The following is a 15,387-nucleotide window of genomic DNA, read 5'->3' as shown; positions in this document are numbered from 1 at the left end:
GCCCTTCCAACTCTTCCTCCCCTTGTGTTAGAATTTTTGACACCGTGACAAATCTGTGAATACAACAAAGAAAATGTTCAAGGGATGAGGGGGTGTATTTTGGTTGTATTTTGGGTTCGTGGGTTCTAGTCCTTGGACACAGCTGCCACCGTTGGGGAATTAAGGCAAGGCAGAGCAGAAGAGCTCAGCTCATGGCATACAGGAGCAGAACAGAGATCAGGTGCAGGGGTAGCTTTCCATGACATGCTTCCACTGACAAATGTACTCCTGCCAGCCCCCCTCGGGTGGGAACTACCTTCAACCCATGACCCTTCTGGGGAAAGACATTTCATATTCAAATCCTATCACCTCTTTTTTTTTTTTTTTTTCTGCTGGTCCTAGGGCCTGGTTGCTGTCCCTAAGCCTCTTTGTGCTCAAGGCTAGGGCTTTACCACTTGAGCCACAGCGCCACTTCCAGCTTTTACTGAGTAGTTTATTGGAGATAAGGGTCTCATGGGCTTTCCTGCCTGGGCTGGCTTCAAACCATAATCCTCAGATCTCAGCCTCCTGAGTCACTAGGATGACAGGCGTGAGCCACTAACACCCAGTCCTATTGCCTCTTTTAAAGACATCCATTCTGTAGGAGGGAAATGGTGGGAAATGAAAGAAGGGGTAACATTGACTCAGAAGCATCGTACTCACAACCTAACTTATGGAAACTCAACCCCTTTGTACAACTACATCTTCATCATTATCATCAGGAGGAGAAGGAAAAGGAAGAAGAGGAGGAGAGGGAGGAGAAGGAAGAAGAGGACACCCACCTCATAAGGACTACACTATCCCAGTGTGACCCCACCCTCACCAGTTCCAAATAAAGTCACATTCTGGAGTCCTAAGAAAGCCATGAGCCTTGACGTCGCTGTTTAACCCAAGTGTAGGCATCACCTAGTCTAGTCTTAGAGACCGCTTTGTCCACATTCTATAGCTTTGGGAACTTTATTAATACTGCCAGGCCACGAGGCCTTGTCATTCATTCATAGACACTTCCTGTGCCCCGCAGGGAGGGGGGGTGGTTATAGGCAACCCACCCGGCTTTAGATGCTTGAGGTAATGTGATGTAAGCATATTGTGGGACACATCCATCCACAAAGATGTCTATAAATCCTCCTGTGGCCCCGGCTGCCTCTACCCCAGCCCTGTGCTTGGCTCAAGACCGATCCCTGCCCATGACCCCGTTCTTGCTCTTAGTTTTATTTTCTTTATTTATTGGGAGACAGGGTCTCACAACGCAGCCCAGGCGGGACTCTGAGAGCCATCCACCTAGCCTCCACCATTCCTCCTGTCTGTACCTTTGTGGCTGGTTGTACGATGGGCCCAGCCGGAGAAAGACTAGGAATTGGGGTGGGGGGGGAGGGGTACATGTCCCTTCTTCCCCAACCCAGGCCCCTGCCACCCCATTTACAATTCCCCAAGGCCATGTCGAGGCACAGTTACACAGGCGGCCCTGCTGGACGGGCACACCCCCCCCCCCGCCCCTAATCAGATTAGATGTGTATTCAAACAAATTGATGATCCGTTCCATTAGATGCTTTTTGAACACGCTTTTCTGAGCGAGAAATTCATTCGGCGGCAGCTGCTCAGGCCGCCGCATAATTGATTGTTGCACCCACCCAAGCCCCCCGACCGTCAGAAGGTTCTGGCTCCTGAAGGTCACTGGTGAGGATTAGATTAAGGAAGGCGAAAGCCTTCTTTCCTGGCTAATGAAGCACTTGGCATGCAGGCGGCACAGAGCTGAACAGACCAGGCATCTGCCAGGAGACAGGAGGGGCAGGGGCGGGGCCTCAATTAGCATCTCATCTTGCAGGGAGCTTGCAGGGAGAAAGGAAGGAGATGGAGGCCCTGGGGTGCTCGGGGGCTCTGGCTGGATGGGGCCAAGCAGGGCTGCCAGGTGCTGGTGCGCAGAACACCTGTGAGGCCCTCTGCAACTTCCCATTGGAAAGCAGAGCCGGCAGGGCCCTGGCGGCCTCCCCCCGGCCCTCAGTACCTGGCCCTGAGCCCCTGCCTGGGGAGCTGCCAGGCCTCGTCCAACCCCTCTACCTGGATTTAGGTGGTGGCAGGGGGACCTGAATGAGTTCCGTATCTCACGAGACACATCTGTATACAAAGATGTTGGCAAGCCCTCCTGAGGCCTCGCCGTCCCTACTCCAGTCCTGAGCTTGGTTCAAGGCCTCACGAGCCATTGCTGCCCACCACTCAGTTCTCACTCTCAGTTTTGTCTTTGATGATTGATTCGTTTTGACACAGGGCCTTACTAGGCAGTCCGGGCTGGCCTCAAACTGGAGATCCTCCCGCCTGAGGCCTCCCTAGTGCGAGGATGACAGGTGGGAAGTGCCATACCTGGAAAGATCTTTCCTTGGGCCAGCTTGGCGAGGCCTGGGGAGCTGAATTTAGAGGGGTCTTGGGTGAAATATTCCACTGGAGTCCGAGTTCCCGGGGTGGCAGGCTGAGCAGCAGCAAATGGGTGGGTGGGCGGGTCTCATCAGACCCGGTGCCCTGTTTCCACACCTTCTAGTGGTTATGGCTGCACAGGGGACCTGCCCCATGCCCTTAGCTACACACACACACACACACACACACACACACACACACACACACACGTGTGCATCCGATCCTCCCAGCAGCCTCTGGGCAGAGTTTCAGTCTGTTTCACTGAGGAGACAGGTACCACTGAGGCTCAGCAGGTGACTTTGCACCTGCCACGTTGTAGTTAATTTAGCAACTGGGGCTGAAGACCCAGTTCACCTTCTCCCTCCAAGACAAAGGAGTGGTCCCTGGGAACACCGGCAATTAGCAATTAGCTGCTGGGTGGGGGTCCCCAGCTCAGTCTCTTCTTCCAGGAAGTCCTCTCAAGACTGGGTAGGTACCTGTGTCTTCACTATTCCACCTCCTTCAGCCCCCGCCTCCTCCTCCTCCTGCTGCTTGCCAGCCTCTCTCAGTACTCCACAGGGGTCACCAGGGGTCGGGGGTCATCCTGAGCTCAATCACCTGTACCCTCACCCACCCTCCAGTCCCGGGCTGACGTTGTAACATTTCAAGCTGACATGGGGATGTGCCTAACTTATTGTGGGGCTTCAGAATTAGTGGTTGAGAGCACCAGCTCCCACCCCCACCCCCCAATGCCCTGTCTCCAATGCCCCACCCCTCGCTAGCTCACTCGCTACCCACGATGCCCTGGGTGGGGAGTGACCGATGGAACAGCAACTCTAGACCCCACTGGGCCGGAGTTTCACCGCAGAGCCTTCCTGAGCTTCAGTCTTCTTGTGTGTAGAACGGGGGCGGTGACCGTCCTTGCCCTGAGCGAGGTGAAGAGCAGGGAACGCTGCGTGGGTAGACACACGGCGGGGCAGAGGCAGTGGTACCTGAGCCCCTGCTCCCCTGATCCACGGTCCATCCTGGCCTTCAGGTCCTGGCCAATGCAGGCTCCCAACCCTTGAGGGGACTGCAGAAGGGAGGGCAGCCCAAGACAGAGGCGACGGTGGGGAGGCCAGGGCCACGAGGAGGGAAGGTTTGCAAGATGAGGTACCGCAACCTCCATCCTATTCCCAGGCACGTTCCGGGGACGCTGGGTTGGCTGGGCTGTTATTTGAAGTGACGGCTGGGGAAGGCCTCGGAGCTGGGAAAGGAATGTGTCTGGGTTTGGTGACCCCGGAGGCCACTCCGGAGGGCGGATGGACATCCTTGGACCACTTAGGTGCCTGGCACCATCTTCACCCCAACTTCCCCCATCCCCAGGGAACCAGCCCCATGGGAAGTGCGATTCCCAGGCCTCCTGGGAAGTCCAGGCCCCTGGAGGGTGAGGTGGAGACCGTCTGGCCCCAACAGAGAAAGATGACATTATTCTGCAGGGGGCTGGGGGGGAGAGGGCAGGCAAAGTTGAACTTAGCTTCTGTTTGGGGCTATTTAGCCTGGAGCCGGGCTGGAGTGGAGGGATGACAATGGGGGTATTTAGTGGGCTTATCAAGGGAATGGCAATCAGCAGGCCCCCTGACCTGTTACAGGAAATTGGAAGGAAACCCTGGGCTAGAGCCTCTTACCGGCCTTGCTTGCTTGCTTGCTTCTTTCTTTTTTCCCTTTCATCTTCCTCTTTTCTTTCTTTTTCTCTTTATTTTTTTCTCTTTCTCTTTTCTTTCTCTCTTTCCCTCTTTTTTCCTTCTCTTCTTTCTCCCTTTTCTCTCTTGTTTTCTTTTCCTCTCCCTTTTCGTTGTCTCTTTCCTTTCTTTCCTTCTTCCTTTTTTTTATTTTTTTTTATTTGTGCTAGTACTGGATGGAACTTGAGCTTAGTGCCACTCACTCTTATTCAGTTTTTTTTGGCTCATGGCTGGCAGGCACTTTCCTATTTGATCCGTGTCTCTACTTCTGGATTTTTTGATAGTTGATTGAAGATAAGATTCTCCCTCCAGAGTGAAATCCTCAGATCTCAGCTTCCTGAGTATTATAGGGGTGCAATTATTTAGGTGCAAGCCACCAGCCAGTGTCTGGCTGAAGTGTTCAAGGGACTCGGGCTCTTATGGTCAAGGACAGCACCCCTCCCCCCAGTCATGTGGCACCTCTGAATCACATATAGGGGCCTTTGACCCCAGCAGGGCTGCCCGGTGCCTACGTACCCTGCATTATATACCTACATGGGAGCAGATGGATGCGGAGCTGACTACAGATAAGCAATTAATGCTGGGTGTGGTGGCCCATGCCTATAATCCCAGTGCACTTGGGCGGCTAAGGTTAGAAGATGGCAAATGCGAAACTAAGCTAGGCTCCATGAGGAGACTTTGTCTCCAAACAAGAACAAGAAATCCAAGCAGCTCATGCTGTGGTCTTACAGTATATATCATACGCCTGCAGTCCTCATGATGAAATTGACACAAAGCAATGGCCCCAGCCCCTGCCACCCAGTTCTCCCCAGACCACCCCCTTCCCAGGGAAATCCGCATTGAAGGATTACCTTCCCTGCCACACACCCATTTTCCCACGGGAAGGTCTGTGCCCCTCGCTGGCAATAAATAGTCCTCACCTACTGGCAATCAAGTCTGGCCTATTCTTTTTCTGTTCTCCACGTTTCTCACATGCCTCAAATCCCTATTTACACCTGGAGAAGAAAAAAATAAATCTTAGGCCCGAGCCACGGCAGATCCCGCATCTTGCATGCAGGGTTTCGTGGCAGTGGCGGTGGTCGATGTGAATCTGGAAGCCACCAGCACGGAGAGTTCCGCCATCGGAGGTGCAATGCTGGTGGACAGGCATTGGGGTCGTTTTCTAAACTTGGCCTGTCACAGCTCTGCAGCGCTGCCCTCTCACGCATGGGCAAACGTCTAGTGGAGAGTGAATTCCTGAAAGAGGCTGGTGGACATGGCGGGCGGGGGGGGGGGGCCGTTGACAGTGACCGACATCCTCCCCCCACCCCCGGGGGTGCCAAGCCCCAGTCCCAGGAGGCTGTGCCCTGCGTGCCCGCTGGCCCGGTTATCGTGCTGTAGAGAAGATGGAGGAGATGGTGTCTTGAGTCTCCTTTGCTTCCCTCTTATCGTGAGTGGCATCTCTCTGCATGCGCTCCCGAGTCATCTGTCATTTTCTCTGAAGGTTGAATATCCTTTGTCCGTTTTTCTGTTGCGTTGTCCATCTTTCTTTCTTAGCGATTTGTGGGGATTTTTTTTTTAATAGCAAGAAAATTGAAATCCAGGCGCCAGTAGTGGGTCACGTGAACAATTCTAGCTACTCAAGAGGTGGTTCCCATCCAGGCCTGGAAGGAAAGTTTGTGAGACTCTTGTCTTCAATCACCAGCAGGAAAGGTGGAAGTAGAGGTGTGGCTCAAGTGAGACCACAGCACCAACCCTGAGTGAAAAAGCTAAGGGGCAGTGACCAAGCCCTGAGTTCAAACCCCCTAGTACTGTCACAAAGACAGGAGGGAGAGAGCAAAGGAATGGGGGGGGGAGAATGGGACAGAGAGAGGGAGAGAGGGAGGAAGGAAGGAAGAAAGGAAGGAAGGAAGGAAGGAAGAAAGGAAGGAAGGAAGGAAGGAAGGAAGGAAGGAAGGAAGGAAGGAAGGAAGGAAGGAAGGGAAGGGAAGGAAGGAAGGGAGGGAAGGAAGGAAGGAAGGGAGGGAAGCAAGCAAGCTCTTCACCCATGACAGAGTTGCAGTTATTCACCTCACTCCGTTCTGTGTGCATGGGCTTATTCTCATCTGTGCAGCATCTCCGTCTAGCTGAAGGCATCGATCTGTCTTGTCTCCTGCGCGTCTGTGGCTCAGAAAGTACTTGGGGTCTTCTCCCTGCCAACGTTGTGTATTTTTATACTTCTGTGATTTTTTTTCCCCCTAGTTCTTTCAGAATTTCATTTTCATGTTTAAAACATTGATCCCTCTAGCATTTATTTTGAGATGAAGTGTGATGATGAGATTCAACTCTTTTTTTTTCAATTCCCAAACGGCTTCCCTGAGTTGTTCCAAAACCATGTGTTGAATAATTGATCTTTTCCCCCACTGATTTGAAATTCTACTTTCATCCTCTATTAAAAAAAAAAAATCCCCGTATATGTTTGGATCTATTTCTAGACTCGGAGACACATTTCTTCCTCGGTGTATGCATGCAGACCACACAGTTTGAATGATGGCAGCTTTACAGGACACTCCGGTGTCTGTGCACATCTTTTCATATCGGCTATTCTTTCTCGGACTGTTCTGGGCTGTTCTTGGATGGTGGTTGTTTCATGCAGACTTTAGGATCACTTGTTGTAATTAAGGAATTGTGAAGTGAAGAAATGTGGGCGGCATGGTCCCTTCGATGTGGACTCCACCTCTCCTCCTAGAAGGAAGGCTGAGACGAGCAGACACCCACCCACCCCCCTGGGGACACCATCTCCTCTCCAGGGCAGTATGGCTGTCTGCCCAGGTGTCCCGCAGTCACACAGGGCCCTCACAGGCACATGCTGGGCTCTTCATCTCCTGTTGACTTACTTCTTCTTCACCGTGAACACACTCCTTCCCAATCTGTAAAGAAGGAAGCTGAGGGCCAGAGGCTCCACGACCGCCCTGAGGCCTATGATTCCTACCTTCCCGTGTATTCACAACCAGCATACGAGCAGGTGCACACACGCACGCACACACACGACCGTGCAGCCACAGCGGTGCTCACGCTCCTCCTGACGTCCCCAGACACGCACGTGGACACGCTAGCATCCATCCCCGCACACACGTGTGTGAGCACGGGCACGCACACGGGCCATCACAGGTGCCGGCATCCTCCCAGCCCCCTGCTGTCCTTCCTCAGATGGGCGCGGGCCCGCGGAGCACAGGGGCTATGGGGCATAGGGCCACCGCGCCACCCGGGATCCCCAGGAAGGGTGCCCTCCCCACGGGGGTGCGGAGAAAGGGTCTTCGCTCCAGGCTGGAGAGAGGGGCGGGACGGGGAGCACTGGGCGCAGGAGCTGGGGTCCAGCGGGGGCCGGAGGAGGCAGGGTCGCCCTCCCCTCCCCCAGCGTCTTCATCCCCAGCAACCCCGGGCATCAGCCCACATCCGTGTCAGATCATCCCATCAGGCTGCCGGGCAACAAACCAAGCCAGACCTGGGAGCAAATTGCCCAGGAGCAGACTGGCAACGATCGGGGGTGGCGGGGTGCAGAGCACGTGTGCACGGGGGGGGGGGGGGCACGCGCGCGTGCGCGCACACACACACACACACAGAGTTCTGGTTCTGAGTCAGCCCCCGCACCCGAGGCAGCAGGGATTTCATCTCCGGGGGCCGGGAATGTTATTGTTTTAAAACAAACGAGGGATGACATGGGCGCGCAGAGGGTTTTTAGAGAAGGCGATTCAAAGGGCTCTTGAAAGCTGCTAGCGAGTGTGAATGCGCCTTTGAAGTGAGAACGCGCCCATTCGTTCCGCCGAGAGCCAAGCTGGCTGCGGGAAGGCCACGAGTCGCTTTTCTTGGCAAACGGCCCCAGCGGTGTCAGTCGACGGTGCCCCAAGACCCCAGAGACACAAGCCACTCCGGTAGGCCTGTCGGATGCCCGGGCTAGCGGTCGCTCCTCTGAAAGCAACCGCGCGTCCGTAGTTCTTGGGTTCTTTGTGACAGCTCGTCAAAGCGTTGGAAAGATGCGCCTGCCGGCGAGCGGGGTGACATGCAGAATGAAGGCATCTTTGGCCAGATAGATTCTGGAAGAGCAGTCAGGAGCCCCTGGGCTGCCTTGGCTTGCTGAGACACCAGCTAGCAACGGGTGAGGGTTCAAGGAAGAGCCAACCCACCCACCCCCAACCTTTGCAAGTTATGCATTTGAAAGATGGAGCCCTTGGGCGTGGGGATAGGGTAGACAGATTAAATTTTCTGTGTCATAGACCAGCTAACTAGAACCCCCAAAACATACCGTGATCGTGCAGGAATCAACAGAGCTTGAACTCAGGGCCTTGTGCTCTTGCTTGGCTCTTCTGCTCAAGGCTAGCACTCTACCGCTTGAGCCACGCCTCCACTTAAGACTTTTTATTTGACTGGTTCATCGAAGACAGGTCACCAACTTTTCTGGCCCAAGCTGGCTTTGAACCACAGCCCTCAGAACTCAGCCTCCTGAGTAGCTGGGATCACAGACGTGAGCCGCTGGAGCCCCGCTCGCGGTGATTTCTACCGAGTCCTTCATTCCCGCCTGAGCCCATGTGAAAGCGGGAAGCCAAGGCTGCTCCTGGCCCCAGGCGTCCCATCCTGGCTAGAACCGAGTGTGAGAGGAAGATCCACGCAAGGGTCCTGGGGTGCAGAGGAGCCCCCACCCTGGGCAGCCCCTTCCTCTGCTTGCTTTTGTTTGCTCCCTTTCTTTGGTGAAGAAGAGTGTGCGGTGGCTCTGGGCTCCGGGCACGCGTGTGTCCACACACACACACACACACACGCATGCACGCTCACGCGCGCACACGCACGCGCACGTGTCTGGATGTTCCTAGGTTCCATCACTGGCCTGGAAGTCAGGCACCCGGGCCTGCCCTGCTTCATGCGGCCCGGCAGCGTCATGCGTGGCTCTGAGCACGTGGAATCCATGGAATGGCCGTGCACGTGGCCCGGCCTGGGCTGGACCCCTGGCCTGCCACTGAGCCACGCGAGGCCGGTCCCTCGGGACGCAGCTCTCATGGCCTAGTGCTCTGGGGGACTTCCTTGGGCCTCCCTGAGGCCGCAGACTCCCAATCTAGGCTCTTGGCCTGTTCCGGTCCTCTCCTCCCATCCTTCATCCGGCGTCTCCAGGCAAGGAACAGTCGAGGCTCCGCCTCTGTGGCTGGTCTTTGAGCTTCTGCGTGTCCTCTCTAAAATGTGGATCCAACCCCCGGAACATTGGGGCGGCTATGTGGCCATGCATTCGCACCCCTCGAACAGCATGAGTGGGCTCAACACACATTTCAGCCTCTGTTCGTGTGACCACGCTCTGGCTCTTTCCCCCAGCCCCCCCGCCTCACCCCTAAGAGGCAGGGGGTCTCAGGATTGGCTTGGACCTCTTTTTCCTCCTCCCCCTCCCCATCTTTCCCTCAACCCCCTTGCCTACCTCCGCTTCTACCCTCTTTCCCGCTGGCCCAGGGGGACAAAGGCCCCCCCCCTTCCGTCTGCAGCGACTGGCCTCAGCAGTCCCTGAAGTCTGCGACAGAGCACTGGGTCTCTGTGAACACAGCCAGGGGGCCCTGTGGGGCTGAGCTCGCTGGAGGGCTGGGGGGGGTCACCCAGCCCAGATGCAGTCACCCCCCAGCCCCTTCCCTCTGGCCCAAACAGTAGGCTTTCTCTCCCCCCAGGAAGCTGTCCAGGCATGAATGGGGAGGTTGAGGCGGGCTCGTCGTAGGGGCTTGGGAGTGTGCCATGAGAGAAGCCAACAGAACCTTCCCTTGATACCTCTGAGGGGTTCCCCTCAGCCCTGGGGAGCAGGACGGGGACCCGCCATGCTGGCAGCTGCCATCCACCCACCTTCCTGATTTTCTGGGGAAATCCATACTCCCTTCGGCTGAGGCGGGGAGTCAGAAGCAAAGGATGTGGGAAGGACCAGGTTCTCAGGTGGAAAGAATGGAGGGGGGGGGGCTGCAGAATCTGGAAGCCTGCTGGGCTGGGGGGAAGGGGGGCAGGTGGAGGGCAGGGCTCTGCTTAATACACCTGCAGGGCTTGTGCTGAGGACCATGCTCTCTGCAGTCAGACAGGCTCAAGTTCAAGTCCTTATGGCGCTCGCAGCCTTGGGCCAGGGGGACTCAGTCGGCCTCTGGAGTGGAGTGGGCCATCGCCCAAAGCAGAGCGAGTGCTAACGTGGCTTTGTGTCCCTGTCTCCTGCAGATGACGTGGCCCCCTACTTCAAGACGGAGCCGGTGCGGACGCAGGTGCACCTGGAAGGCAACCGCCTGGTGCTCACGTGCATGGCCGAGGGCAGCTGGCCCCTGGAGTTCAAGTGGCTCCACAACAACAGGGAGCTGACCAAGTTCTCCCTGGAGTACAGGCAAGGCCTCCCCCTCCCTGTCTTCCTGGGACGCTGCCCCGTCCGGAGGGGAATGGGTGGCTTGACAGAAGGCTCCCAAACCAGTGCTCCGGAGATCCCGGGCCTGCCCTACCCCGTGGTGACACTCTGCCCTAGTGATCGCAGCAGAGGATAGCTGGGGGGTGGACTAGGGTTCTGCCCATGTGACGGATGGAGGACCACTACCAGCAGTGAGCCACAGCCAGAGAGCCCCTTCCTCGTGACCTCCTGAGAAGGAACATAGGGGCCTCTACTGGAGGGGCTTGGGTCCATTGCAGGAAGGGGACTTGGGGAGATGGGAGGGGGGGTCAGTAAGGCAGGAGACATCTTCGATTTCAGGGACCATTCAGGTGTACCATTCTTTACATGTGCCCAGGTTTCCAAACATGAGTTCCCGCTGGGCCTCTCTCCCCTGTCTCTCCCCAGGAGAGGGCTAAATTGGGAGGTGCGAGGAAGAAGAATAGAGTCTAATCAAAGGCTGACAGCTAGCTACTCCCCCAGTTGGCTGGCCACCAGCCTGCTGCTTTCTAGGCTCAACGGAATAGGACACTCTGTGTCTTCCTGATCTTATCCTCCCATCTCTGCCTTTTTTTTATATTGGCTCCCAGGCCTGTGGCTGGTGATTAATCCCCAGGCCTGATGTGCATAATCGGTTTTGTTGAGAAACAAGATTGTCTTGCCCCGGGGATGTTGATACAAATCTACGGCCAGGGACAGGAATGCAAATGAGAGGAAGGGGTTTAATTGCTCGAGGAGCTGGTCTTTCCAGAGAAGAACAGCTTCCTTTGTAGCTAGAAGGCCAGAGTTCAGGAGAAACCCTCACCTCTCCACCCAGACCCACCCCCTCCCCCCAGATCCCTTCTGCCTGGGCTCTGCACTGGGTCTGCTGGTGTCATGAGGCCATTAGTCATGAAGGGAGAGAGCTAGAAAGGCCAAAGCAGGAAGGACAGCTTGAGACCTGGGCCAGAAAGCAAGCGACCCTTCCGGGATAGATGCTGTAGGCCTCCACCTCCCGAGAGACCAGAGGGACCTCCCTGAACAATCCCTACCACATCTTTCTGCTGGAGGCTCAGCTTTTAGTCGGAGCAGTGGGCAGTGTCTAAAGAGCTCGTGTATTCTCTTGGGTGCTAGGCATGGCGGGGTGGGCACCATGATCTTGCAGGGGGCTTAGTATGGCTCTGGATCTGGTTCAGAGCCTCCGCCATGGTGTTCTGCACTGCTAGGACCCAAGGAGGCACTGCACAGAAGCAGTTGAAGAGCCAGTGTTGCTCACCCATGGAATAGGCCGCCTTTGAAATACTCGGTTCCTGTCCTTGGCAGTACCCAGGTAGCAGCTGCATCCAGCTGTTCGCCATGGCCATGATAATACCAATGATGGTCTGTGGGTGGGAAAAAATAATTTAGCCTATCAGGCACTGGTGGCTCACCCCCATCGTCCTAGCTCAGGGGGCTGAGATCTGAAGGATCTCAGTTGGAAACCAGCCTGGGTAGAAAAATCTGTGACACTGCATTTCTAATCAGGCAGCAAAAAGCTAGGCTGAAGACGTGGCACAAATGGTAGAGCTCCAGCCATGAAGAAGAAAGTTAAGTGAGAGCGTGAAGCCTTGAATTCAAGCCCAGGATCCTGACAACAAGGAGGAGGAGGTTGGAGGGAATTAATATATGGCCAACACTGTGGCATGTAGCTAGACACTGGTGACTCCCGCTTATAATCAAAGCCAGCCTGAGCAGGAAAATCAGTGAGACTCTTATCTCCAGTTAACCAGCCAAAGGCCAGAAGTGGAGATGTGGCTCAGTGGTAGAGCACCAGCTGTGTGTGAAAAAGCTAAAGGAGTATCTAGGCCTTGAGTTTAAGCCCCAGGACACGGACACACACACACACACACACACACACACACACACACACACTCACACCCCTCATTATAGCCTGCATTCTGATTATAGCATGGACTCCTTTGAGTAGGCCCAGTTCATTTCCCCATTCCATAGATGATGGGACTGAAGTTTGGAGAAGTGGAAGAATCCCCCCCGCCCCCAAGTTCAGATTGTGGAGCTGGGCTTCTAACATATGTCCTCAGACTCCAGAGCCGAATTCTCTTCCACCCCACCCCACCCCCATGCTGCCGCTACTGGAGGAAGGATTGCTACAATTGCTTCCTTAATGTGTATCCTTAGCAATCTCTCTGCTAACTGTGCTCTACAAATTCTACAAAACAAAGCAGTAGGGAGAATGCAAATATGCCGTTTTATAGCTGCGTTGGGTGGGAGTCATTCAGGGGAAATAAATGAGCTTCCACTACGGGAACTCATCCCTTTGCCTTGCCGCCACAGGAGCACTGGCTGCCTTGGTATGGGGCAATGAGATGCTTGAATACAGGGCCGGCCAGGAGATTCCTCTCATCACAGAACTCGCTGTGCCCACAAAGCCAGGCCCGCACTCTTCCACGTGACCCCCCTCCCAGAACTTGCTGCTCTGCTCTTGAGGCCATCTTCCTTTCCTGCCTCTCCATCTGGGAGAGTACCAATTATCTTGGACTTGGGGCCCTTCTGCAATGATCTCCTCTTTGTTCCTCTACTGTGGTCGCTGTATCCGATCTGTCTCCGGCTGGAATATCACCCTCTTTCTGGACTATCACCCCCTTTCTGGAAACTTCTTTCTCATGTAGGGTTCAGCCCAAATGCCTTCTCTTTCAGAAAGCTTTTCATGCTGGGCACCAGTGCCTCGCGCCTGTGATCCTAGCTACTCAGTAGGCTGAGATCTGAGGATCCCAGTATGAACCCAACGCAGGCAGGAAAGTCCATGAGTTTTATCTCCAATTAACTATCCAAAAGGTGGAAGTGGAGCTGTGGCTCAGGTAGTAAAGTGCCAGCCTTAAGTGAAAAAGCTAAGGTGCACACATACATACACACATGCATGTGTGTGCACATGAGCACACACACAGAAAGCTTTATCCTGATTGTACACCTGTGTTGTCTCAGTATCTCCCTGACCTCTGCTTTCTCTGTTCTGTCGTACACGCAGATTTCTCTCTCTTCTGACTGTCCATGACATCTCCCATTATACCCTTCCTTCTATCCGCTTACATCAGACACTGGAAATCAACCACCAGAACGGAGGTCAGAACTTTGGCGGTTCCAGACGCTGCCTTGTACCTAGAACTCGACACTGCCGGGCCCTCTCCCCTCTAGGCTGTCCAGATGTGCCCACCTCTAAGTTCAGACTTCAGTGACCCTGAGAAGATGAGGGAAATCAGGCTACATCTGCCTGATTTCCAAGGAGAAGTTTCACTTAGAAAGTCCCAGGGAAAGATTCTGATTAGCTCAGCTCAGATCACCCTTGACCAATCACAGAGTCTGCAACATACATAGACTCGCGGAAACAGGTCGGCCCTATTCCCCAGCCTCCTGGTAGGGAGGAGGAGGGCGGGAGCAAAGGAGGAAACCAGTGATAAGACAGGTGGAAGCCACCCTAGGCCATCCCTACCCCCAGGGAAGACCTGGCACACAGCAGATGCTTTGTCTTTGAAAATTGAAAATTAGCAAGTCTCTTTTTAAAAATGATAAATATAATACTGGAAATACTTAGGTACATTTTACCATTAGGAAATTGTTGATGTGGTGGGCGCAAGCTCTCTCGCTCTCTCGCTCTCTCTCTCTCTCTCTCTCTCATGATATTTCTGCTAAACTACTTTAGAATTTATTATAGAAGCCTATCATATCACCTCTACATCATATTTCCTAAGAACAAGGCACTCTGCCACAGAACCACAACAGGTAGAAATTTAACACTGACACCATTCTGCTACCCAATCAATACCCAATATTCAGATTTGTCCACTTGTGCCAATGGCCACTTATCCAGCTCAATATGCCTTGTGGAAATTATATTGTTGTTTGATATAAGCGTTAACCGTAGACCACATATTGCCTTTAATTTGCATGACTGTTTGTGGTCCTTCAAGCTGGAGCTGTTCCGTATCTTTTCTGCCCTCTAGCCAGTTTTACAAATATCCCTCGGTGTGGATTTGTCCAGTCAGATCCTTGTGCTTTGATTCACGTTAAATCTTCTGGCAAATGGGCGGCACAGAAGGGGATACCAGATGCTCCAGGTGTTAAAAGGCACCTGCTACCAGGTTGCCCCATTAGAGGTATTGACTTGGTCAAAGTGATGTCTGCCAGATCTCTCCACCGGTCAGGTGGGCAGGCATCTCTTTCCTCTGTAATCAGTGAGGTGATTATGCAACCCTCCATGGGCGAGTCTTATCTGAATCAGTTCTCACCAGGTTTGTTGTTGTTGCTGTTGTAAGGGGATGAATCTGGCTCCCACATTCTTTTCCCTCTCACTAGTTGTCATTCCTTTGCAAACATCTTCATCCTCTCACCCCCTTTAAAAGAATGTAGATCAGTGTGAACTTACAGGCTAAACTGCTATTTGAATACACAACTGACGTGTGTGTGTGTGTGTGTGTGTGTGTGTGTGTGTGGTGTGTACATAGAGTTTCTGTTTTTCCACTCAGTAGTTTCGATCCATCCATATCATTACTGATTTCAGTGGAACTCAGATTTAACCACTAGAGCTCTGTCAAGCTGCATTACACATATGCGATTTGTCCTCGTTCAACTGCGAATACTTCCTTGTTTGGGAGCCAGGGCGTGTTCCAGATTTCCCTTTGCAAGGAACGCTGCCAGAAGTGGCCTCCTGACAGCGGATCTGGCCAGCTCCGTGTCCCGTGGCGCTCTGGTTACCGCTCCATTCCAAGTTGTTCTTCGTCTTTCATAAACCCTGGCGACAAGTCTGGTGATAATGTCCAATTCTCAGGCAGAGAAATGGCTAAATTTACTCCACACGTTGCGAGAAAATAAGATTAGATGTGCTACCATAGATTTAACTATGTCTCCCAC

The 15,387-nt window shown here is 53.9% G+C and overlaps 1 protein-coding gene across 2 annotated transcripts in view; it reads left to right on the top strand.

The window, feature by feature from the left end:
• The window catches only part of Sdk2 (sidekick cell adhesion molecule 2), a 218,777-nt gene that overhangs the window by 94,381 nt on the left and 109,009 nt on the right, over nt 1-15,387 (top strand). For both annotated transcript variants that reach the window (XM_048366286.1, XM_048366287.1), the window contains exon 2: nt 10,308-10,467. In XM_048366286.1, the coding sequence (XP_048222243.1) occupies nt 10,308-10,467 (160 nt within the window). The remainder of the gene's footprint in view (nt 1-10,307; nt 10,468-15,387) is intronic.

Source organism: Perognathus longimembris, chromosome 17, assembly GCF_023159225.1.
Source record: "Perognathus longimembris pacificus isolate PPM17 chromosome 17, ASM2315922v1, whole genome shotgun sequence".
NCBI classification, from domain to species: Eukaryota; Metazoa; Chordata; class Mammalia; order Rodentia; family Heteromyidae; genus Perognathus; species Perognathus longimembris.
Note: the sequence above shows the minus strand (reverse complement) of the source record. Positions and strands in the feature narration are given on the sequence as shown.